General features: G+C 38.4%; 1 protein-coding gene across 2 annotated transcripts in view; it reads right to left on the bottom strand.

The window, feature by feature from the left end:
* Nucleotides 1-26184, bottom strand: part of EFL1 (elongation factor like GTPase 1) — a 150953-nt gene that overhangs the window by 94052 nt on the left and 30717 nt on the right. For both annotated transcript variants that reach the window (XM_074966436.1, XM_074966437.1), the window contains exons 13-15: nt 9915-10066; nt 8684-8859; nt 4387-4522 (exon numbers count right to left, since the gene is read on the bottom strand). In XM_074966436.1, coding sequence (XP_074822537.1) covers nt 4387-4522; nt 8684-8859; nt 9915-10066 — 464 coding nt within the window. The remainder of the gene's footprint in view (nt 1-4386; nt 4523-8683; nt 8860-9914; nt 10067-26184) is intronic.

The raw sequence follows: 26184 nt of genomic DNA, 5'->3' as shown, positions 1-26184 counted from the left end.
TTAATTACAAAGGGTAAAACTCAGCTTCCTTAATTTACTACATAATTTACAAGTAATTTCCTTGTATGGCTGGAGAGAAAGCACTTATGCATCCTTTGAAGCTGAAAGATAAATTGGCTTTGAAACAGAAATCACTGTTATTAACTGCAATCATAAAAGCCTAGCACCAGCAATTATTACAAGTTCCCTTTTATATGGAAGATATTGCATTCTGTCATTGAGAAGTCAGAAAAGGTGTTTGTTCAAGCTACATAAATTAACAATGTACCTTTACGGGAAGAAAAAGAAACAAATGAACTAGAAGACAGACAGGGCTTTTAACTCTTTTGGAAATGCTTAAAATGACATCAGATTACTACTGATGCTTCAGTTTGCATGTTCTAGATAAGTATTAATTCAAACCCATTTGTCAATATACTCAGAGATCAGATGTAAGTGTGCTAGAAGTGTGAAATACTAAATATATTTTGGCTAACAGCCTTAATTGCTTTAGTGCCAATTCTGATCTTATGCTACTGGAGAATAATTTTGCTCATAAAATCCAGACAAAGCTTGGGATGTTTCATATTTCTGAAAGGATCTACACTTCAGTTCAATTAAAAAATTGCATATCCAGATGCTCATTATGCAATGGGTGAACTTAATAAAGTTCCAAGATTTTGAAAGAGTTTTTTTGATTTCAGAAATATTCCTTAAAAAAAAAAAAAAAAATAGGAATTTTCTGGAAACAGCAGACTTTCAGACCAGCAAACTTTTCTAAGGGTGCCTACAGCACAACGGTAAATTGCAATGACAGCTATAATAGACTGTTTTTATGGGTCAGATCAACACTTAAAGAGCTGGTTTTGTTCTTTTAAATATTTCATACTCATTCCGTTTACTCTCTGCAATATCAAAAATATACCGGGTGTATATTTATCCACTTATTTTTAACTGAAAAAGGGCAACCTAGCATATTCAAACTACTTTAAGATCCAGTACAAAGCTCTAACAGAAGATGCTTGCAAATAAACTCAGGCTTTGTCTACATCAGTGGTTCCCAAACTAGGGGCGCCACTTGTTCAGGAAAAGTGCCTGGAGGGCCGGACCAGTTTGTTTACCTGCCACATGCGCAGGTTCGGCCGATCGCGGCTCCCAGTGGCCACGGTTCGCTGCTCCAGGCCAACAGGGGCTGCGGGAACTGGCGCGGGCCGACAGACTTGCTGGCCGCCCTTCCCGCAGCCCCTATTGGCCTGGTGCGGCGAACCATGGCCAGTGAGAGCAGCGATCGGCCAAACCTGCGGACGTGGCAGGTAAACAAACCGGCCTGCCCCGCCAGGGGCTTTGTCTGAACAAGCAGCGCCCCTAGTTCGGGAACCACTGGTCTACACTACCACTTTTGTCAGTCAGGGGTGTGAAAAAAACCACACCTCCTGACCGACTTAAGTTTCACTAGCAAAAGTGCTGGTGTGGACACGCTATGTCAGCACGAGAGGCTCTCCTGCTGACATAGCCAACGCCGCTCGTTGGGGGTGGCTTAATTATGCCAGCAGAAGAGCTCTGTCTCTCCAGCTAACAAAGAGCAGCTACACGGGAGACATTACAGCTGTGCTGTTTTAAGGTCCGTAGTGTAGACATAGCCTCACATTCACCAGCTGCTGAGGATTTAGACAGTAGGCAATACACAGTAATTAGAATGTGATACTAAGTGATTACCATGGTTAAATGCCTAGACTACTGGAGCCAGTATATACTAACCTTTCTTTAATTTTTAAAAAGGAACACACTACAATACAAAAAGTTGGAGCAGGGTTATTTCTTCTAGCACCTGACCCAACATGAACAGAGGGCTTTTTTTCTTTTAAAAAGCTGGGTAGCATTTAACAGTCACTGTAATGCAAAATCTGGAATTCTTTAGGTTAGCATGAGAAAGGTAAGTTTATGACAGAATTCATGTTGGCAGAAATCATGGCTTCACCTTGCCCTGATTATCTGAGCTCCATTTGCTCTCTGTCCACTCTGAGTCTTTGTTCCCAGCAGCAATCTGAACAGCAGTCAGTTCACACCTGCCTTCCCTTTGTCTTCAGCTCAAGAGTCAGTTTTTTGGGGAAGTATGAAGTAAAATATAGCATATAACATAAGCTGCTTCAGTCTATATTCTCATTTAGATGATTGTGCTTTATTCAAATGCACTGGATTCATGTAATTTTGAATAATTTGTTTTACACTAAATGTATTAAAATATACTGTTCTTAACTATAGATCCATAGGGTATTGTGTAGGTCTTGGTAAGAAAGTGTCATATACCATGATGTGTAAGCCATAACTATAATGTCCATTTGAATGGAATAAAGGCAAACAACTAACTCTATCACCACGTTTCAGCAAAGGACAAAAATATATTGAACGGGATTAGCTAACGTCTTCTACAAATGATGGATTTCAGCTATCATTTACTAGAGAAATCTGATACTTAGGAAATGTCCCAATAAGGAAGGGAACAGCATCACTGCTTTACATGAAAGAAGCTTTTTAGACTTAGTAGGACACATTTATTCCTTGAAATATACCCTTAGTTGAAACAGTTAACACACCATCTTTACATTATTATATGACTAAGTATCTACACAACATAGGAAAGTTACTTACTAGCACTACACTAAATGGTCCTCAAAATACATAATCATGACAAGTATGGACAAAAATGCAGTTTATTGGTATTCATTAATTTCTCAACACTGACAAAAGATTAATATATTGTGTCTGAGGATGTTTCTGCAGCACTTTAAAGGAGAATGACTTAAAAACATCTGGAACTGATTTAAGTTTCCATGATAGGTCTAAAGATTTGGAAACTTAATTTAATTTCCTGCAGATTTTATGAGAAGCTAGCAAACATCTATTTTTAGAAATACATGTGTGCTTTCACAAAAAGATGATGTATATTAAGAGACTGTTAGCCACTTCTAATTTCATCACTTTCAACCATAGTTAGATTAACATTGACTGGTATTAAATGCTAGATCATCAACAGTTTCACTTCTAGACCATGAGCTGTTTTTATACTAAATCACTTCAAGACTTCCTACTTTCTGTAGCTGAGGTCAAATGTGAGAAGTGCTATATTTACTGGGCTTCATGAGTCACACAAAGTGAACCTTCTACTGTTTATACAAAATACAGTCACCAAACAATCATGAATTGTTCAAGCTAACCATATGAAGTATTTATCTGTTTTTTTGACAGAATTTTACATCTGGAATTTATAAGCCACACTCTTAAGTATCATATGGGTATTTTTATAAACTGGTTTCTATTTTTCTTTAAGCTTCTATTACAAAAATATGACTGATATTTTACTGATGCTGGTTAACACAAGAGCTACAAAATAATGAAAAGTTAGTTGAATCAATAATACTACATAACAGTTTGAACATGGAAGTTCTCTGACATAAAAATTAGTACCCTTGTTTTAAAAATACAACTCTAGTAATATATACAGAAGACCGACCATACCAGATTGCTGTGTTATATTCACAATATGAAACGTATTTTTACATTTCATATGAATCAATTTATAGATTTCAAAATGCTAAGTTTTATTATAATGCAGGCAAATTTTGAAGGAAAACCATAAATATAATGTCAAATTAAGGCCAGGATCATAAGAACAAAATGCTGTTTTTGAGGTAAAAAGATAATTAATAAAAGAAATAAGTAGCAGGAAATGGTCAGTAACTGAAGCACCAAAGCAAAATGTTCAGCACGGAACATTCAGTATAGAGCAGAACAAAAGGATGAGGGCAACTTATTTATTCTTCAAAGAGGTAAGGGCGGGGGCAGGGGGAGAAGTGTGAGAATTTGTCACAGGCATAAGAACGTTTCTTAGCTATCACTGGTCTGAGATGAGGATTTGAAAAGTTTAGTGGTTGGGAAGAATCTGTATTGCTCTAAAGTATTTCCGGTATTGACAGGTTGAGAGATAATCAACCTTAAAAATCACAATTATTTCCAAATACCATATTGATTAACTATCCTCCTACCCCCTCAAAAAAGTCAATGATGATATGATTTTAGCAACCAGTATCAAACAGACATTACAATATGCGTGTAAGCACTTTGGGGAAGAAATATGTAATTTTATGATTTGTATACAAAAGCTGACACAATGGACACCAATCCTGATAATGGCCTCTCGATGCTACCAAACCACAACACAAATATTGCAATTAAAATGGCCTAGTCCTTTTTCATCTTCAATTCACTTAAACCATGAAGTTCAAAGTTTTAAGCGAATATTTATTTCTTATGGACTTTAATCACATCTGAAGGATTTCTACATCTTTTATATACTGAATGACCTCAGGATTCAAGGCTCTATGAACTGAACCATTAACACAGTCCTACCTAGAACATTGCCTGAAGGCACTTCTTCTAGATCCTCCAGTCCTCTTCCCATCAGCAAATAGAGATTCTCTAATGTACAGCAAGCCATGTGAGGTACTGATGGCAGATCATCTGCAGCAGAACAACCTGACGGTAACTAGGTACAGAGAAAAATAATCAGTGCTGGATATTTATCTCTAAGTAACTGCTATTAACTTGGTTCTGAAGTGACTCTAGAACTCCAGAACTGAAAACAAATACATACCTAAAGCATTTTTAGTTTAACAAAGTTATCTGTCAGAAGAAATTCTGATAAAATAGTTTAACACTGATTTCTAAATCAAACTTGTGAGGAAACAGAGTTCATACAGGGAACCCATGAAAAATTACTGTTAGAATGACATAGTAGCATGAGTATAATGTGATTTGTTACTTTTATTAATTTTTATCTCCGAACATATTTTATTTTAAGGGTAACACAGATATTTTCATAAGTAAAAAATTAGTTTTTATGAACACAGTTCCAAAATACCAAAAGCCAAAATTTATCACAATTCATTAACTAGTATTTTCCCCTGCAAAGGGAAACATTTCATTCCTAATCATTTTCTTGAGTTCTAATGGTCTAGATATCGGAGTTAGCAGTGGAGACAGTACTCAAACTATTTTGACAACGTTAACTCTAAATATATGTAACGAGATTGTTGGCTCAACACAGTCAGCTGAAACTTCAAAAACAGTCAAAGAACACCTTCACAGCAACATACTTGCAACATGATATTAGACTATAAGGATATAGAGGGTGTCAGAGTAATGGAGTCTGGACTCAAGTATCAGGGGGTAACCGTGTTAGTCTGTATCCACAAAAACAACAAGGAGTCTGGTGGCACCTTAAAGGCTAACAGATTTATTTGAGCACAAGCTTTTGTGAGTAAAAACCCCACTTCTTCAGATGCATGGAGTGAAAATTATGGATGCAGACATAAATATACTGGCACACGAAGAGAGTTACCTCACAAGTGGAGAACCAGTGTTGACAGGGCCAATTCGATCAGGGTAGATGTAGTCCACTCCCAATAATAGATGAGGAGGTGTCAATTCCAGGAGAGGCAAAGCTGCTTTTGTAATGAGCCAGCCACTCCCAGTCCCTATTCAAGCCCAAATTCATTCAATTTGCAAATGAATTTTAGTTCTGCTGTTTTGCAAATTTAACACCATTAATTTGGGCTTGAATAGGGACTGAAGAAGTGGGGTTTTTACCCATGAAAGCTTATGCTCAAATAAATCTGTTAGTCTTTAAGGTACCACCAGACTCCTCGTAGTCTGGACTGGATTAGAAGATCCTGAAGAAGAAAGTTACCAAATAGGAAAAGTTTCACATTTTCTCTTCAATCTTTTGTGTCAATCCAGACAGTATTTATGAAATAGAAGGGAAGGATTAGTGTTAACAATGCACTGCAAGATGTCCACAGAAGCCAAATTTTCAAGTGACCTCTAATTTTGGGTGTCTAACTTCAGTCATGTAAAGCCTGTGTTTTGTAAGTCCAGAGCACTAACAATTCCAACTTTAGTTAAAGTCAGTATGAGTTTCAAAAGCTCAGCACTTCTGAAAATTAGGCTATAGCTGTCTGGCACTGAACAACCAAAATTAGCTGTCACTTTTGAAAATTCAGGCCTAATTCTATAATGCATTAAAGCATGAAATGAAGCTCAAGTAGTTACATTAAATATCAAAAAACATGTGTCCACCTTCTCTGTTCTAGAAGAGACCATTGATCTAGTAGACTGATCTCAAAGATTTTAGTATTTCCTTTCCACTAATGCAGTAAGCCTCTCGGAGGAATTATTTTATCCAATTAGGTAAAATAGACTTGGCAGAGCCCTTGTGCAGAATGAATATACTTTCTGACATTTACGGTCTTGAACCTTCCTAAGATAAATCATGCTCTAGTAATGTACAAACATTCCTGGCTTCTTAAGTCTTACTTGGACAGGACAAAATAGGGTAAAAGGCTTTGGTCATGCCTGAAATACAAGGAATTGACTTTTGGTGACAGTGTGGAAGAATCCCGGCACTACCTTATCCAAAGTAAAAAATACGATTGCAGCACAGGAATTAAAGTTCACTAACTTGTCTAGCTGAGCAGACATCTATTAGAAACAAAACTATGACAAATCAACTGGGCTCTCTTCCAGAGTTTCAAAGCCTCTCGGAATGCCTTCTAAGGAACATGTCATCATGCTCCCTGCTAGGAGATGGGGAAATGCTAATGAGCAAACAGGGTGGAGGGTGAGAGGAAATGGAGCACAGTTTGGCTTTGAAAGGTGAAGAGCTGGAAGGAATACAAGAAAGAATGCAAGTGTGGGAGACTCCTCTAGTTTCCTCCCAATGAGCATCTATGCCACTGAAGGAGGATCACAGCACTGATGACCTGAAAGCCATTCATACCTCCCTCAAAGGCAGCTTAGTCAGATGCACATTATTGGATATCCAAACCCAAAAGGTGATCCTCTTAAAAAAGATCTTAGATGTTTTTGAAAAAGCAACAATAAAATCAATTTGGCATAATTTAACAGAAAAAGGAATTTAGAAACATCACAGTAACCTTCATAATACTTACTTAGTATACACACTAACTTAAAACCTCCTGCTACAGCATCCAAAAAAAATCCCCCAACAGATGCTACCCATTACAAAGTAGTTTTTTTTATTTATTCTGCATTCAAAACTTAGGTCAGTTCTTCTGTCTGTGCCTGTGTGTCACAATCCAATTATAAAATATGAATTTGCATACCGAAATACTGATTCTAGCAATTCACTGAAGCTAACAGTAAATAAATATGTTTTAAGTAAATTCTGTGTATGTGCAAGTGTGTGTTCAGACAGTGCCTGTGTGTGTTCTGTATGACAACATCTACATCAAATTCTATTTTTACCTTTCCGAATTTCATATTAAATTCAACCAAAATTTATTGAAATGTATGCATTTATCACAAATCTTTATGCATTCATCTGAAAGCACAGCACTGCACAAAACTGAGCACTCTTCACTAGCCTGAAATTAAACCAAGATACTTTGTGCACATTAAGTTTTAATTAGTCAGCTGTCCCTTCCTCCTCATAAAGGTGACCTGCAAAGAAAAAAGAACCTGGACTTATGTTCTATCTTGATAAAGAAGCAGAGAAAGTTCAGAATATTCACCTCCCACACACAACTTTTTTCTTCCTGCTTATATTTTACATTAGAAATTCAGGTTCTGTCTAGCTTGAAAGACTCTGAGATGACTGCAGAACTAGTGAACTAAATGACCTTACCAAAGTCAAAAAAGTGGAAGTTGAGTAACTGAGAAAAGAATTTTTAGCCAGAGCAAAACTAGACATGATGAGAACTGAATTGTCTGATATTCCTAAAGGTAAAAAACACCGAAAATGAAAAAACTTTACACAAAAATTTTCAGGCTCTTTATCATTATGAAGCAGCTAAAAAAGGCACAGGCTCAAATTCTTTGAAATCCTTTGCAGGTCATCTTTAAGCTACCCTATTGGCTTAGTTCTAACATCTGGAAAAGGCTAACTGTTATAGTCATCAAGCTAAGGTTTATTATCTGATCTTTTCCAGTAAAATCAAAGGGTGATCCATTATGAATTGATGAGCACAAATTAAAAAAAATAAAATAAAACCACAGCTGTAGATCTTTGTGGAATAACTACATAAACCCTACCCTAGAGCGTAGTCTGTGTCTCCCATAAGAACAAGGACCCAATCACATATCCATAAAAAGGCATCTCTTACATACTAGGCAAAATCCCATCTTTCATAGATTAACGTTCAGAAATCCTGATTTAAAACCTCCAAAACTTAAGTGATAGCAATGAGTTGGCATTTAGACAACATACAACAACATTCAGATACAAGCCAATTGACTAAAATAGTCACATTATTACAAGTCACATGAAAAAATAGCTAATGTAACACACACACTATGCATAGATTTTATATACACTCTTAAAACAGGACACATGACATACAAAACCACCAATACTTACTTTATCAAATTTCCACTCAGAACTACAATGCAAGTGAGACTGATAGCCCCTCATTTTACAATCTATGATTAGGCACATAATGCTTAATTTTGTTATAATAAAAAATAATAAGTAAAATTTTGGTAATTAAGTTTCCTAACTCACTTTGACTTTTCTGTAAAAAAGTTATCTGAAATTATTAATTGGTGAACAGCATTTAAAAAGCTGTTTAAGTTATCAATGTTGTGAAACAATCCCAAACTATGTTAACATTTTACTATCACCTCTTACCTTGTTCAACGATTCAGCAGGATCATATTTTGGTCCCAGAACGAAGATCTTTTGCCCTCTTCGCACCACACCACTGAACACTCTAGCAAAAGCAATGAAAGACTCTTTGTCTGCTTCTTGTTTCACAGTTTTTGGGGCCATGCTCTCTGTTTGACTAGTGAGCTCCTGCTCATCACCTAATCAAAGTTAAAGAATAATGAAATGTAAAAACAGTTTCTGTACCATCTTGAGAAAAAATAATAATGAATCAAAGCGTCCAGTCACTTATGAAGAAATATGAGGAGAAAGCAAGGAACTGCTGTTATGACTCAAGAGTCAGGCCTTATCCACACGTTTTTTGTTCTGGTATAACCATTTAGGTTAGGGGCAAAATTTTTGTATCAGAATAGTTTTAGCAGTATAACCCCTATGGTGGGCAGAGTTATATTAGGATAAAGGTGCCTAACACTAACATAGCTTATTCCCCTCCCACATAGGAATCTCTATCCAGGTATGAAGCACCTTTATACTGAAATAACTGCGCCCACACCAGGGGGTTGTACTGGGGGTGAAGGCATACACAGTGTGTGTAGACAAGCCCTCAGACAAAGCATTACTAAGAACCACGGAGCCAAATGTCCCTACCAGATGTTCTTTTAAATAGACAAATTAAATGCTTTTGGGAGGTGAAGGAGATTGGTGGAGACAGTCTGTAAGTAACACCACTACCATTAGGGATTAACCTTTTCATTTATTTAAAAGTCCATCATGCATACTTAACAGGCTATATACATATAACCACACTCAGGTTAAAGATTTTTGATTGGTTATTTGCTCCAACCCCTCCCACTCCTTCCCTCATACTCTTCTTCACCTCATCCTCACTCCACCTGGCCTCGAGGCTCCTCTCTTTCCTTCCCTCCCTTTTCATCCCTGCCCTACCCTCTTATCCACCTCCCTTGTCTTTCCATCTAGTTAATCCCACATCTAGAACACTTAAAAAATGAAACAAATACCTAATATGGTATCTGCAAACCATCACTCTGTTTGTGTATATATACACCTTTGTCTTGTCTATTTAGATTGTAAATTCTTCGGGGAGGTAGTCTCTCCAATTCTATGTTTGTACAGTGCATACCCAGCACAATCAGGTCCTGTTCTCAGCTGATCCCCAAGCACTACTGTAATAAACGCAGAGTATCTCCCCATGAGAAAAATGGATGACAAAAGACAGTCCTGAGAAATACTGTACCTTTTGTCTCACCAGTCTTCACAGTCAATTCAGATTCATTTCCAGAAAGGGCCTGTTCTGGTAGCTCTTGTCCTTGACTGGCTATCAATTTTTCTGCATGTCTTCGTCTTGCAAGCTCACGTCTTTGAGCAATTTCTTCTTGTGTTAAACGCCTATATTCCATTTGGAAATACCATTCATTTTCCAATAAATACAAAGTAACTGAAATATTATGTCTTAGAGAGACAAAACTGAACTTAAATTTCCCAAAAAATTTCAAGGTTTGTTAGTGAAGTATTTCCGGCAGTTTTTAAGGCAGTAATAAAATATCCCATTCTTCTGCTACATCCAGGAGGAATCTATTATGCTACATTTCTGCTGATACTTGTGGTGTTAAAAGAAACCCATCACATGTGTAATTGTTCTGAGAATTATCACTCTTTTGGTGAATAGTGACTTGATAACCGTCATGATAACTAGAATCACAAGCTAGTATGCTACACTAGTAGCGGAGAATAAAATGGAGTAAGTGTGCAGTTTAGAAATATTTATACCACACTAACTTCGAACAAATTGCAAGAAAAATTACCATCTATCAGTGAATACATTCATTTTAGATTACTTGTACTATTTTTGGCATTTAAATTTATTTCTCTAAGCCAATATTGGAAGCTACTCAGAGCAGAGAAAAGATTTTGTTTGGTTTACCTGCCCTCTAAGCTGGTTAGTATCTACCCTAAATAGCATGTGAAACCAGGAACACTTGGAACACTTAAGGAACAGCTTAAAAAAAATTCCTAACAAATACTCAGAGTGAAATCCTGGCTTCACTGAAGTCAACGGCAGTTTTACCAACGAAATCAATGGAACCAGGATTTTACTTCCTGTATTTCATACACCAATTCACTGGTTACTTCTACCTTACACTAATCAAAATTAATTCCTATCCAAAATAACTGCATCTTATGTGTCTTGTGGAGCAAAGGAATTGTGTTTAAACAGCCAAAGAGAACTGTAATATTCCCTTTCTTTAAAAAACAAAAACAAAAACAACCTATAGTACATTTGTTTTTGTTTGAAATAAGTAACAAGCAGAATGACCAGGAAAAAAACTAGATTTAAAGAACTTAACAACAAGATTAGCTAGCCCTGAGGGAACCTGATATTTATCATTTTTTATTTTCCTTAGCAGCATAATTCCTTCCAAAAGGTAATATAGGTAGAATTGCTTCTAAATACAATAATTAAATTTTTCTCAGACATTTTTATTGCATGTCGATGGCTTATTTTAAATGTACTTTTAAATTATCTGTGCATTTTTCAAAATCTGGCCATAAATAAAACTTGTGATATGAGGAGGCCATATAAACACTTAATTTCAGTCCAACCACAGTTGCTCCCAGAACACCTTCCATTAGCTTCCCCTCTGTGATGGCTCATCTGTGAGTGTACCTGTGATCTGTTCCATGAGCACTGTTTCCAAGTGACAGGTCTCTGCCTGAACTCCTTCCAGAGTGGAACTCTGCAGTTCATTAGGTTGTAACCATCCCTATTCCCACTGTACCACCAGAGTTACAGGGTAAGTGGTACTTTATACCTCCCTGTAATCTCTCATGAGGGCATCCTCAGATGACAGGTTTTGCTACCTTCACCTCTTTCAGGGTGGAACCCACAGTTCTACCAGTCTCCAACTGGATCATGGGATAGCAGTCCCCATTTCCAACTGTGTTAACAGGGCTGGCCCAATTTTAGTTGTTAACTGCCAGATGCTTCTATCCAGGAGCATGTGACTAGTGGCTGATTAAAGTGACTCAAAACAGCTCCTTCCAAACAGATGTACTGTCCCTATTCTCAGAGGTCCATGGCAAACAGAGAAAAGGGTGAAGAGACAAAAGATCTACATGTCTGGGTCCCACCCAAAACTCAAACTCCCTCAAAGCTCAGGTGAGCCCAGTTACCTCACACACATCACACGGAGTTTATGCCTTACTTCCACCTCCCTAGAGTACTCAGCAAGGTATAGAACTATTTCTGGGCAGGGAGAGACAGGCTGCCCTCCTGCACATTCTCTCTCTCCCCCTGAGCAGCTGCTGGTTGAGCTCCACCTCCTTCATTCTCTTGGCAGAGTTTTTTAAGGGATTAGTGTTCATCTGATTTTAGGACCCTGGAAAAAATCAGCCAGGTTAACCTGGCTGGAAACAGGAAGGTAGATAGATAGGTAGGCATTTTCCAATGAACAGCTAACCCACTGTCCTGTTATGGACTGCTGGTATTTTCCCCAGGTGATACACCTTATCTCTGTTATTGGTTCATTTCCTCCTTGTTTTCAGCTAACAGCCTTCTTTGATTTAACTCCATGAAGTCAGACAAAAAAAATATCAAACAGGTAAAATGAAGTACACATAATATTCATACAAAACACTACAGAACTCCCTCATCCTTCCTATTATATGACAACATTCAATTCAAAGTCCTCCTCACATTCAAGGCCTCGCATAATTTGCCCCCACCTAGATCTCTGCTCTCATTTCCTCTTAGACTGTACATCTTCAAATCCTATTGTCTTTCTTTCCTTTTTTCCTCTTCCTTTGTGGTTCACAGTCTTTATCCTTATACCCCATAAGCCGGGAAGATTCTCTCTTTTCTTGTCCACCAATCACCTTTCCTCTTCTTCACAGCTTCTGATAGTACTTCCAATATTGTCCCCATAAATCGTTCCCTTTCCTCAACTATTGAGGCATGTCTCGTCTTGGTTTTTCCAAAGAAAAATCTCTTTAGGGCATTTTGTAAACATACAAATAGTAATGCTGCAAAATACACTGCTGTTAAGAGAAGGTTTCTGTTATATCTGATGTTGAAAAAAATAAAGCAAAAGCCACACAGAAACTTGAACAAAAATATAAAAGACTGTCCTAGTCACCTTAAAACCGGTTCAGATTTTTTCTCCCACCCCCAGTTCTCTCTCCACCAACTTCTCTTCACTGAAAGATAGGTCACACAAAGTGTTAAGAATAACTAGACAATAAGCGAAAATTTTACCGGACCAGTATGGTGAAAGCTGGGAAACTAAAAATCCCCTCTTTAAACTGCTAAAAAGAAGAGGAAAATGACAAGTGAAGGTCATGACACACTACAAATCTGTAACACAGATGTTTCAACAGGCACAAAGAGGTGGTTTAAAACTTTGTAGACCCTAATATCATGCCCAGAGAACAGGAGATCCTAAGTTCGGGATCATTACTTTAAGGAATTGCATTTTCCATGAAAAATGGATGAAGGGTCCACCCAAACTGATATTCAAGCCTCAAGAGAAGCTTACTTTTTGCTGATGTGTTTCCACTATTAAATCCTCACACATAACTTTTTTTTTTTTTAAGATAAATACTGTACTAAATGTTAACAGTTCTTTCTGAGAGAACGCATAGCTCAACAACTATCACGGCCCAAATAAATCCACTTTGTTGTCCCCCTCCTTAATTTTGAATTTTCAAGCTGACAACTGCTGACATCTTCTCAATCAAACAGGAACCTTACGGATTTTTACACTTTAATAGATATTTACAATTTTAACTACATCTTAAAGATTTTCCCCTAAAATTCAGATTAGTGAAGTAATATACTATTTGTGATATTGTTTATATATTTTAAGGTTCATTTACTCTCTCACTGTAGGCAAATCTTTAATGTTATGCTATGATGATAATTACCAATTATTTATTAGAAATATATCCCATCATAATGCTGCAAAACTGGAGAGAAACTATGGTCAATGGTGGTGGTAAAGGGAAAAAAGGAAAGAACGGACAAAACAAAGAGGTGGAATACCTCCAGTGAAATACTGGCTTATATTTCAACTCTGGAAGCAAATAATAATATCTAGTTAAGATTAAAGGGGCAACACACACGCAACCCTAATTCTATTAATGTTTTGGTGCCAAGCTGTGCATCATGAAGAATCACTTCAAAGCCATAATGGTACTTAACCAAAGTATGTCATAACAACTCTTGATATCACACATGCCCGTAACTAATTTTGTTTTGTTTGGGTAACATTTTAGGATTTACTGGTAGAATTTAGCTAGTGAGACTCCCAGTTCAGAAAACACAACAAGGAGTCCTTGTGGCACCTTAGAGACAAACAAATTTATTTGGGTATAAGCTTTCGTGGGCTAGAACCCACTTCATCAGATGCATGGAGTGGAAAATACAGGAGCAGGTAGGTATAAATACATGAAAAGATGGGAGTTGCCTTACCAAGTGTGAGGTCAGTCTAACGAGACAATTGAATTAACAGTAGGATACCAAGGGAGGAAGAATAACTTTTGTAGTGAGAGCGGCCCATTTCAAACCGTTGACAAGAGGGTGTGAGTAACAGTAGGGGGAAATTAGTATGGGGGAAATTGGGTTTAAGTTTTGTAATGACCCAACCACTCCCAGTCTTTATTCAGACCTAATGTGATGGTGTCCAGTTTGCAAATTAATTCCAGTTCTACAGTTTCACTTTGGAGTCTGTTTTTTAAGTTTTTTTGTTGAAGAGTTGCCACTTTTAGGTCTGTTATTGAGTGACCAGGGAGATTGAAGTGTTCTCCTATGGGTTTTTTAATGTTATAATTCCTGATGTCAGACTTGTGTCCATTTATTCTTTTGCGTAGAGACTGTCCAGACACAAGGAGCCACAAGGACTCCTCATTGTTTTTGCTGATACAGACTAACACAGCTACCACTCTGAAACAAGTTCAGAAAAGCACTTAAGCATGTGCGTAAGTCCATCCCTATTCAGGATACCACGTGTTTCAATCATGACTTCAATTAAGTGCTGTCCTGAATAGAGATGGACTTACGCACATGCTTTAGGCTCCAATTCAGAAAGCACTTAAAGCATTTCTGCATGCTTTATGGATCTGGAGAGAAGTAGAAAGCCTATTCTGAGAAAGTGAGAAGAGAGCACTTCACAGGGCAGTTGTGAAAGGAGTGCTCCCATATGGGAGGCAGTTTAGAGGAAAAAAGTTTTCTTTCTCCCTCCAATCTGTCCATGGAGAGATTACTCTTCAAATAAACCCACTTTGTTGTGTCCCCCCTGAATATTTGAATTTCCAAGCTGACGACTGTTGTGTTTCAACCAAAACAGGCAACATTAGGATTTTTACACTTTAATAGATATTTAAAACTTCAACTACATTTTAAAGATTTTTACTTATATCTAATCTCCACTGAATACATACACAAAAAATTGATTTGATCCAAGAACAAGATGTCACCTTCATCAGCACAGTGCGGGAGCAGAGCTTTATTTACAGATTCCAAGAGAAGAATGAAATCTAATGGGTCACTAGCAACACTCCCTGAAACATCTGGTTATCTTTGGAGGGCTTCCAAAAGTACTGCCTACGCCCAACAATATTTAGTTTATTAGAGGTCATCAGATTACAAAGATTATGTGGCATTATTATTCATTATTCTATCTCAAGAATTAAGTAGTCATCTCAATTGATTACATCATATAAGCAGTGATGGAAAGTGAAATTATTTATTGTCAAGTGCATAATTTTTTTTAAAAAAGACTCTACTCCTGTGCTCTAAAAGACAGAACACTGGTAAATTTATGGAAGGCATATTGTTTTCTAATTGAAGCGGTACTTTTTCTATTTTTAAGAAGTTCACATTTTTTGCCGCCAGACTCATAAGTTACATAACTTCTTTGGTACATTTAACCATTTTTAGTTAGCAAACCATTTTGAGGTTAGGCGGTATGGAGTGCAAACACATCTGAATTGCATATTTATTCTAGTGCAGCTTTTTAGACAAAATGATGAGGGGTTCCTAAAAATAAATTTGTCATTTTCCACTCCTGAATTTTCCTGTATAAAGTTTTATTTGCCATGCTTTCTCTATCATCCTCAAGTAATACCCTAAATAGGCATAGCTTTAGCTAAGCAAAGAAACATAAGCATGACTGATCAAAGAACATTTCTTCCGAACTAAAATTCCTATTATAGGGTTATTATAAAGTATTAAAAATGGACAGAGATTTGAGTCCATTTGAAAACATATAGCAAATTCTATACAGAACTTCTTAGTAACCTTTGCACAAAGTGAAAATTACAACATGCAGATATTTATCAGCATAGTTCTGTTTTTAAGTTTATGTAGAATGTCATGGGAAGAGGATTTAAACAGTCAAATGTTCAAAGTCAAAAGACAGAGTGGTTAACAATATGCAAAGAAAAGTCAGTTTGTCTGAAAAGATGAAACCAAAAACAGAGATGATAAAGCAGGAGTAAACAATGCAGATCAGTTTGCGGTTTCCTTCCTTTCCCTTAGCCTTATTTTCTTCTCCTGTTTTTCTAGTTAGTTTAAAATAAAGCAATGGTCCAACCACAACTCAAGAAATAATCACTTGATGCTGGTCTTCTTGCTTCTTATCAGCCAGTATCACATCTTCCTTTTTAAAGCAAGCTGACCAAAAAGTCAGAAAAAGAAAGGCTTTTGACAAAGTCCCACATGACATTCTGATAAGTAAGCTGGAGAAATGTGGGCTCAACAGAACTACCATTAAGTGCATATATAATTGGTTAAACAACCACAAAGAGTAACTTTTAATGGAATGATGTCTGATTGGAGGGAGGTCCCAAGTGGGATTCCACAGGGATCTGTTCTGGGTCCAGTGTTTAACATCTTTATTAATGACCTGGATATAGGTCCAGAGAGCATACTGATCAAGTTTGCAGATGACACAAAGCTATGCGGGGTTGCCAATACTTTGGAGGCTAGAGCTAAAATTAAGAGGGATCGTGATAAATTGGAGAGCTGGGCGATAGACAACAAAATGAAATGAAAAACAAATGTAAAGTGCTACACTTAGAGAAGAAAAAAGAAATACACAGCTACAGAATGGGGGAAAATTGGCTTGGCAGCAGCACTGCTGAGAAGGATCTGGGAGTTGTGGCATATCACCACCTCAACATGAGCCAGCAATCTGGCTCATGTGATGCCGTTGCAAAAAAAAAAAGGGGGGGGGGCCGGGGGGAGGGGGGCAAATTCCATTTTAGGTTGCATTAACAGAGGCATAGCATGCAAGTCATGGGAGGTGATAGTATCACTCTACTCGGTGCTGGTTAGGTCTCAGCTGGAGTACTGTGTCCAATTTTGGTCACCAATGTATAGAAAGGATGGAGAGAAACTGGAAAGAATCCGGAGGCAAGTGACAAAGATGATCAAAGGGATGGAATGCAAGCCAATAGAGCAAAAGCTGAAGTAACTAGGTACATTTAGTTTGGAAAGAGGAGATATGATAGCAGTCTTCAGATACTTGAAAGGCTGTGTTCCGGGATGTACCAGATCCTCTGAGGCCCCCTGCCAGAGGCCTCATCGTCCTGCCACACCACACCCTTGACAAGGGCCATGGAGAGGGTCCTCCAAGCTGCCTAGGATACAGTCAGTCAGGGCCGAGCAAGCTAGTATAAGAAGAGCTGCAGGGCCAGAGTGAGTTCAGTTCCTTGTTGGAGCTGGAGGACTGTGGATGGTGTGTGGCTGGCTGAGAGAGCTGCAGGACCTCAGAAAAGGCAGTGCTGGCAGAAGTCGGGCAGAGTGAGAAGGCGCTCTTGGCTGGTTGCTGGGACTCCATCAGGACAAGGCCCGGAGGTGAGGGCCTAGGGAATTAGAGCAGCAGCATGGCTTAGATAAAGAGACACAGCGACAGCTCTTATCTACAGGGTCTCTGGGCTGGGACCCGGACTGGTGGGTAGGCCCGGGTTCCCCCCACCCTCAGTTAGCTATTGGGGGAAGTGGCCTGGACTTTGAGGCACCCCAAAAGGGGGAACTGAAGCCTTTAGTGGGCCAGCAGGAGAGCTGGGGCCTGAAACACTCAGAGAGGGTGAGGACACTACCTCCAGGGGGAAGCCCTGGAGTACAGCTCGATACCAGGGCTGAGACCATTGATAGACTACAGGACTAATTAAGGACCTAAGCCGAAGGAGCAATTAATACAGTTTACCACATGTGGTGCCATATATATATATATATACAGTATGTGTGTGTGTGTGTGCGCGCGCGCACACGCGCATGCACCCACACACCTCACCACACCTTAAAAAACATATCCAACAATTTTCGTTTGGATAAATCAACCCTGAGATTCATAGGAAAAAAAGCAGAATGTATACTTTAAATAGCGTATAGTTTGATGTAGGACAGCTCTGATTCCAATTGCTAAAGGAAGAACTAGAAAATATCATGCGTGAGCTGATTTAAGTTAATTATATTCTTGGTCTGACACGTAATCCATTAAATTAGGGTTGTTGTTTAGCCAGTAGGTTCCATCGGGATTTTATCCTGGCTCCTCTCAATGTCAATTCCCACATGACTAGTCATTCCAAGTACCATTATTAGAAATTATATTTAAAAAATAACGCTTTCAAATGAAGTTTATATATGTTACAGCATAAGGGAGCAGAACACAAGATTAATGCACATCAGGCACTGGATCTATAAACATACTAATGACAGTTCATATTTTGATTTTAAGGCCCACGTTCTGCCCAGCTGGTAAAATCAAGGAGAGGTAAAAGCAAACTTGAACTACTGGCTCACCCACACAGACAACTTCGGACTTTCAACTCTCAAGGAAGAGGGATCTGCAGCTAAATGGAGTGGTCAGGACAAAGAGAACTGAAATTGCACAGGAAAGACTGAAAGAGGGAACTAGAGCAGGATGAGAGGCCTTAGGTCCCAATTCCACACATCACAGAGAATCCTCATGACACAAAGACTAAACACTGCTCAGCTAGCACAAGTAGCACTGCTCACTTAATAGGGCTTTCATGCTGTCACTGACTCCTCTGTAGCCGCATACTAGTTCTGCTGCAAGGTAAATAGAAGCCATGAAAACGTAATGGGGGGGCAGTGATAGCTTAGTGGTTTGAGCATTGGCCTGCTAAACCCAGGGTTGTGAGTTCAATCCTTGAGGGGGCCATTGAGGGATCTGGGGCAAAAATTGGGGATTGGTTCTGCTTTGAGCAGGGGGTTGGACTAGATGACCTCCTGAGGTCCCTTCCAACTCTGATATTCTGTGATTCTGCAATGTGTACAACCAACATCAAGCATTCATTGAATTACTATCAAGTAGGTTTTAGCTTGGAAATCCATCGATTTTTTTGGGCAAAGCAACCTTCCCACTGCTTTGCTTGTTCTCTTGCAGGCAGCTCAGAAGCAATCCATGGACTTCCAGCTGCAGAGTGTTTGTGAAGAGGGGCTGAGAGAAAAATCAACCTCTCCCCCCGCAACTTCTGCTTTTTTGATGACCTTTCAGCCTCTTCAGATTCTCCGTTCCTCCTCTCTGGACCTCAGTGCTATGGAAAAAAGCATTCTATGCTAGGATTAAACCATTGCACTACAGTATTAAGGACAGGTATTTCAAATTGAATAAAACAAAAACTCACAAATTACAGGTTAATATAGTTATTATTTTCAAAATAAACTTGAGGTTTATTAAACTTTTAAGTTTAAACTTACATTCTAGTAAGGAACTATTGACTTTGTCTGACATATTAATCAAGAAATAAGTAAATATTAGATTTTAAAGGATTAATTAGATTACCTATGTAGAAATAATAGGTAGTCGGTAGTATTCTTTAGGTTGCAAAAGCATTTATGAGTTCCTTAACTTTTCCCTCATTGACTAAAATTTTCCATGCTTGATCTCAGCTTCAAAATGGTTTTAAATAAATAAATAAATAAATAAATAAATAAAAAGGGGGAGCAACATTTGTTCATGAACTATTCCCCACTCTCAAAACTCAAACACTAATTGAAAATATTTTTCAAAATTTTTGATTTTCCACTAGGGCTGTTGATTTATCGCAGTTAACTCACGCCATTAACTCAAAAAAATTAATTGCATTGTTAAACAAGACAATACCAATTGAAATTTATTAAATATTTTTGGATGTTTTTCTACATTTTAAAAATATATTGATTTCTATTGCAGCACAGAATACAAAGTGTACAGTGCACACTTTATATTTATTACAAATATTTGCACTGTAAAAATGATAAAAGTAGTAGTATTTTTCAATTCACCTCATATAAGTACTGTAGTGCAATCTCTTTATCATGAAAGTGTAACTTACAAATGTAGATTTTTTTTTGTTACATAGCTGCACTCAAAAACAAAACAATTTAAAACTTTAAAGTCTACAAGTTCAGTCCTACTTCTTGTTCAGCCAATCGCTAAGACAAACAAGTTTGTTTGCATTTTCGGGAGATACTGCTGCCTGTTTCTTATTTATAATGTCACCTGAAAGTGAGAAAAGGCGTTCGCATGGCACTTTTGTAGCCGGCATTGCAAGGTATTTACATGTCATATATGCTAAACATTCGTATGCCCCTTCGTGCTTCGGCTACCATTACGGAGGACTGGCTTCCATGCTGCTGATGCTCGTTAAAAAAATTATGCGTTAATTACATTTGTGACTGAACGCCTTGGGGGAGAATTGTAGGTCTCCTGTTCTGTTTTACCCGCATTCTGCAATATATTTCATGTTATTGCAGTCTCGCATGATGACCCAGCACACATTCGTTTTAAGATCACTTTCACAGCAGATCTGACAAAACGCAAAGAAGGTACCAATGTGAGATTTCTAAAAATAGCTACAGCACTCTACCCAAGATTTAAGAATCTGAAGTGCCTTCCAAAATCTGAGAGGGATGAGGTGTGGAGCATGCTTTCAGAAGTCTTAAAAGAGCAACACTCCGATGCAGAAACTACAGAACCCAAACCACCAAAAAAGAAAATCAACCTTCTGCTGGTGGCATCTGACTCAGATGATGAAAATGAACATGTGTTGGTCCACTCTGCTTTGCATCATTATCGAGCAGAACCCATCATCAGTATGGATGCATGTCCTCTGGAATGGTGGTTGAAGCATGAAGGGACATATGAATCTTTAGCACATCTGGCATGTAAATAACTTGCAACACCAGCTACAACAGTGCCTTTTCTCACTTTCAGGTGACGTAAACAAAAAGCGGGTAGCATGATCTCCTGCAAATTCTAACCGAACTTGTTTGTCTGAGCGACTGACTGAACAAGAAGTAGCACTGAGTGGACTTTTAGGTCAAAAGTTTTACACTGCTTTATTTTTGAATGCAGGTTTTTTTGTACATAATTCTACATTTGTAAATTCAACTTTCATGATAAAGAGATTGCACTACAGTACTTGTATTAGGTGAACTGAAAAATACTATTTCTTGTTTTTTTACAGCGAATATTTGCAATCAAAAATAAATATAAAATGAGCACTGTACACTTTGTATTCAGAGTTGTAATTTAAATCAATATATTTGAAAATGTAGAAAACATCCAAAAATATTTAAATAAATGGTATTCTATTAACAACATGATTAATTTTTTTAATCACTTGACAGCCCTAGTTTCTACATATCTCAAAGTTGATGTTTAATATATTAAGATGTTATAATTACTTAAAAGTTATCTGAAAAGGATTAAATAAAGTTGAGCATGTTCGCTGTTTGTTCATTTATGGTATACAAAGAAAGTTTTGATTTTTAAAATTTTTCCCTATTTGTTTTTTTACCTTAGAAATACCAGGAGCATCAACACTGGTTTCCTGTGGTTTTCCTGAAGGAGTCGCTAGAATGTCTCTGAAGATGTAAGCTCTCACACCTCTACTATGAGGGTGGCCAGTTGACTCCCTAAAAGTCTTCCTTTTTCTATAATGTGGGAAATTAGTAGAGGAAGAGTGGGGCGCTATATTTTCTTCTTATATTTTGAAACTTAATTGTACAGCATAAACTTTTAGATAATAAAATATTACTCATGTTTCTTTCTTGGGGCTTGAAACACCCTACCAGACACCTGGTCATTGGGGAACTATAAAACGGAGACGAAGAGCTACATCCTCAGTCCAACTTATGGCCGCTTTGCAGAACCAGTCAAAATAATTTTGACAATGCCAAAACATTTCCATGAAAGGTCTCTCAGATCCAGAATGGAATTTCTGGTGGAGAAAGAGACAGAGAGAGAACGAGAGACAGACACACACACCCAACCTCCACTATGACCCCACCCCCTCAAAAGCCAACAACCTGGGGGTTAGGGCTCTGTCAAGGTTCCTCCCCCACTCTGAACTCTAGGGTACAGATGTGGGGACCTGCATGAAAAACCTCCTAAGCTTTACCAGCTTAGGTCAAAACTTCCCCAAGGTACAAAATATTTCACCCTTTGTCCTTGGATTGGCCGCTACCACCACCAAACTAATACTGGTTACTGGGGAAGAGTTGTTTGGACACGTCTTTCCCCCCAAAATACTTCCCAAAACCTTGCACCCCACTTCCTGGACAAGATTTGGTAAAAAGCCTCACCAATTTGCCTAGGTGACTACAGACCCAGACCCTTGGATCTTAAGAACAATGAACAATCCTCCCAACACTTGCACCCCCCCTTTCCTGGGAAATGTTGGATAAAAAGCCTCACCAATTTGCATAGGTGACCACAGACCCAAACCCTTGGATCTGAGAAGAATGAAAAAGCATTCAGTTTTCTTACAAAAAGACTTTTAATAGAAATAGAAGTAAATAGAGATAAAGAAATCCCCCCTGTAAAATCAGGATGGTAGATACCTTACAGGGTAATTAGATTCAAAACATAGAGAACCCCTCTAGGCAAAACCTTAAGTTACAAAAAAGATACACAGACAGAAATAGTTATTCTATTCAGCACAATTCTTGTCTCAGCCATTTAAAGAAATCATAATCTAACACGTACCTAGCTAGATTACTTACTAAAAGTTCTAAGACTCCACTCCTGGTCTATCCCTGGCAAAGACAGAATATAGACAGACACACAGACCCTTTGTTTCTCTCCCTCCTCCCAGCTTTTGAAAGTATCTTGTCTCCTCATTGGTCATTTTGGTCAGGTGCCAGCGAGGTTACCTTTAGCTTCTTAACCCTTTACAGGTGAGAGGAGCTTCCCCCTGGCCAGGAGGGATTTCAAAGGGGTTTACCCTTCCCTTTATATTTATGACAGGCTCTCACCTGGAACATGTGACACCCAGGGTCAAATTGTTGCTCTGAATCAGGAAGTGCAGGGACTTGAATCAGCATCCAAGGTGAGTGCCCTTACCATCAAGCTACTGGTTATTCTGACCAGGTCTGGGTCTCCCTCTTTCTTAGGTGTTTTCACACCTTTTTTTTTTTTTTTTTTTTGAACGATCTGATGGGGATTTAAAACACAAGAGCAAAAAGTCTCAAAAATTTAAAGTTTTTCCTGAAATGTAATTTCATGCTCTGTTTTCTGGCTGTTCCTTGACAACAAAATAGCCCGTATGGGGCCATTTCTAGCTAAAGTTAGGGCAATTCTTACTTATGACAGCTTATAATGGTCCTCTGACTCTTTCCATTCAATTGCACCAAGGACTGGCTGATCCACTAGTAGGCCTGGGTAATCTCTTGGTGAGAAAATCTAGTCCAGCTTCTGAGAAAGGGGAGGGTGTGTGGGACTGAATCTTTAGTATTAGCTACTGTTAGATATGGTCATTTGAAGCTACACTCCCCTCAAGAGATAAATGTAATCTTAACTCTGCTGTCCTTTGGTCCTTCTGTATACACCTCTTTACCAAACTATTTTTCCCCTCCAGCAGTAGCTGTGGATGTTTGGTGTAGCAGTTGGTTCTGCACAGTGCTTACAAATGTGATTGATTGGGACTGGGTTTACATATACCTGATTAAAGGCTCGTGGGCACACAAACTGTCAGATGAAACTTTCTCCATCAGAAGCTACTCCTTCATGTCAGATATTACTGTACAACAGAGAAGGTGCACAAGGGTCCATAAATAGTTGCTGATGGCTAAAATCTTCTCTGACAGCAGAAATAGCATTTCTGACACAAACTCACAAAACCAAGGAAATCAAAGGTTAGATAACTTAACACTACATACCTTCTTCTCCCTCACCCACAAACACACACAAAACCTTTACCACAACTACTGTACACTACAGACCATGCACTGCAAACTTAACTCTGTTTCCCAAGGGTTGCCAGCTAACCATGTCTCTAACTGAGGTACTTATATGGCCACATCATCACAGAATCTGAACACTTCAAAATCATATCCTTTCAACACCCATGTGAGGTAGGGAAGAGCTATTATGCCCATTTTACAAATGGGGAAAATGAGACATATAGAGACTGACTTGTCAAAGGTCACCTAGGAAGTCTGTGTTGGAACTGAGACCTCGGTGAGTGACCTAACCACTGGATCAGTGCTTCCTCTTCTGCACAAACTCCTTTGCTAAAGTTCCCTCTCCCAACACAACATTCAGTTATAGTTACTGAATGAACAATGGCTAAAAAATTACCCTAAATCCAAATATTAAAACAAAAATAAAAGAGCAGTTAGTTGTAACAGATTTACTCAAGATAGTCCTCTTTTTTAAAAAGATTTCAGTCAATGAAAAGTAGGATTAACATGGACAAATTTCAGACACAACCCAATATCAGACTTGGCATTAATAACTTAAGAAGAAAAACCAAACAAAAATACAAAGAAAATTTGAATGGCATAAAAATTAACACGGTGTGAAATTTCATACCAATTGGCCATCTACTTTTAGAGGTAAACAGGAATTTTTGTCCTTTTAAAATAGCAATCCTAATGGTGAAGTTACCAGGCACCTCCATAATTTCAGACACTGATAGTTCTTTCAGGAAATGTCTAGAGATACCTTTCCTATGTACTCATGAATAGCTAAAGAAGCCTTGTGATCAAAACTGTACTTTAACAACAAAGTCTGAGGGCAATGTGTCTCCAATTTATCTTTTCTAGTTGTTTAACTGCCATGAAGTCATGGACACAAGCAAAATCCTAGCAGTCAAACTAAGTAGGAACCTGCCATCTATAAAAAGCCTTAAAACTGAGCAAATTCCATGAGTGCTATGAGCTAATGCCATATAGAGTGCTTCATGATTATGCGCTTTGTGATTAAATCCAACCCATACAGGCTTTTCTGCCTAGTAAGAGGCAAGATAAATATTTGTTGAATTACATCCTTAACACAAAACTCACAAGGGCAGATTCTGATCATTGAAATTTAGTACACAGATATGACCAAATGGTCTTCCTGCCCCTTCTTAATTTCAAAACATGTTTGTCAGTCTGAGTCCAAGATGACACAATGCTCAAATCCCAACCATGAATTAATACCCAGAAAGCTGACTTTGTGTACAGCAACACCGTAAAAAGCTGAACTTGTAAGAGCAATTTCCATTCACAATAATTTAGAACATAGTAATGAGAAAAATATTTTTTTGCCTCTGCTAGAGATAACTAGAAATTCTAGACAGCTCGTAGTAGAGATAAATGTGGTATAGCAATAAACCAACCAACTGAAAATAACTACAATCAATATATAAGAAAACATAAAACCACAGAGGTCTTATAAAGATGATGCAAAGAGAAAGGTGAATTGAACAGTTTTTCCATGCTCTCTTGTAATAGCAGCAGTCATTAAATTTAATTTCACTATGTATACTTCAAAATTCAATAAGAAGCTACAAAGTATCATCTAGAAAAGTTCTAGTATGCAGCTCAGTGGTTTGAGCATTAGCCTGCTAAACCCAGGGTTGTGAGTTCAATCCTTGTAGGGGGCCATTTAGGGATCTGGGGCAAAAATTGGGGATTGGTCCTGCTTTGAGCAGGGGGTTGGACTAGATGACCTCCTGAGGTCCCTTCCAACCCTGATATTCTATGATTCTATATTCTATATCTGAACTACGATTAGTATGCAAGAGCAACTATAAATGTGTGATTGTGAACCTAAGAGCCCCTCAATGCCAGCTGGTAAAGGGTCCACCATACTGTAGCTCATATCAAGCCTGACACCCTCATTACCTCCAACATACTGTTGTCATAATATGTATCTAGAAGTTGTCATGTAAGGCAGTGGTTCTCAAACTAGGGCCGCTACTTGTTCAAGGAAAGCCCCTGGTGGGCCGGGCCGGTTTACCTGCCGCTCCAGGCCAATGAGGGCTGCAGGAAGGGCAGCCAGCACATCCCTCGGCCTGCACCACTTCCCGCAGCCCCCATTGGCCTGGAGTGGTGAACCGTGGCCAGTGGGAGCCGCGATCAGCCGAACCTGCGGACGTGGTAGGTAAACAAACTAGCCTGGCCTGCCAGGGGCTTTCCCTGCACAAGCGGCGACCCTAGTTTGAGAACCAATGATGTAAGGTATCATATGTAAACTGGTGACACGCTGGTCCTGAAAATCACTGCG

This window comes from Natator depressus, chromosome 10, assembly GCF_965152275.1.
Source record: "Natator depressus isolate rNatDep1 chromosome 10, rNatDep2.hap1, whole genome shotgun sequence".
Taxonomy (NCBI): Eukaryota; Metazoa; Chordata; order Testudines; family Cheloniidae; genus Natator; species Natator depressus.
The sequence above is the reverse complement of the archived record's forward strand: the minus strand, read 5'-3'. Positions and strand labels throughout refer to the sequence as shown.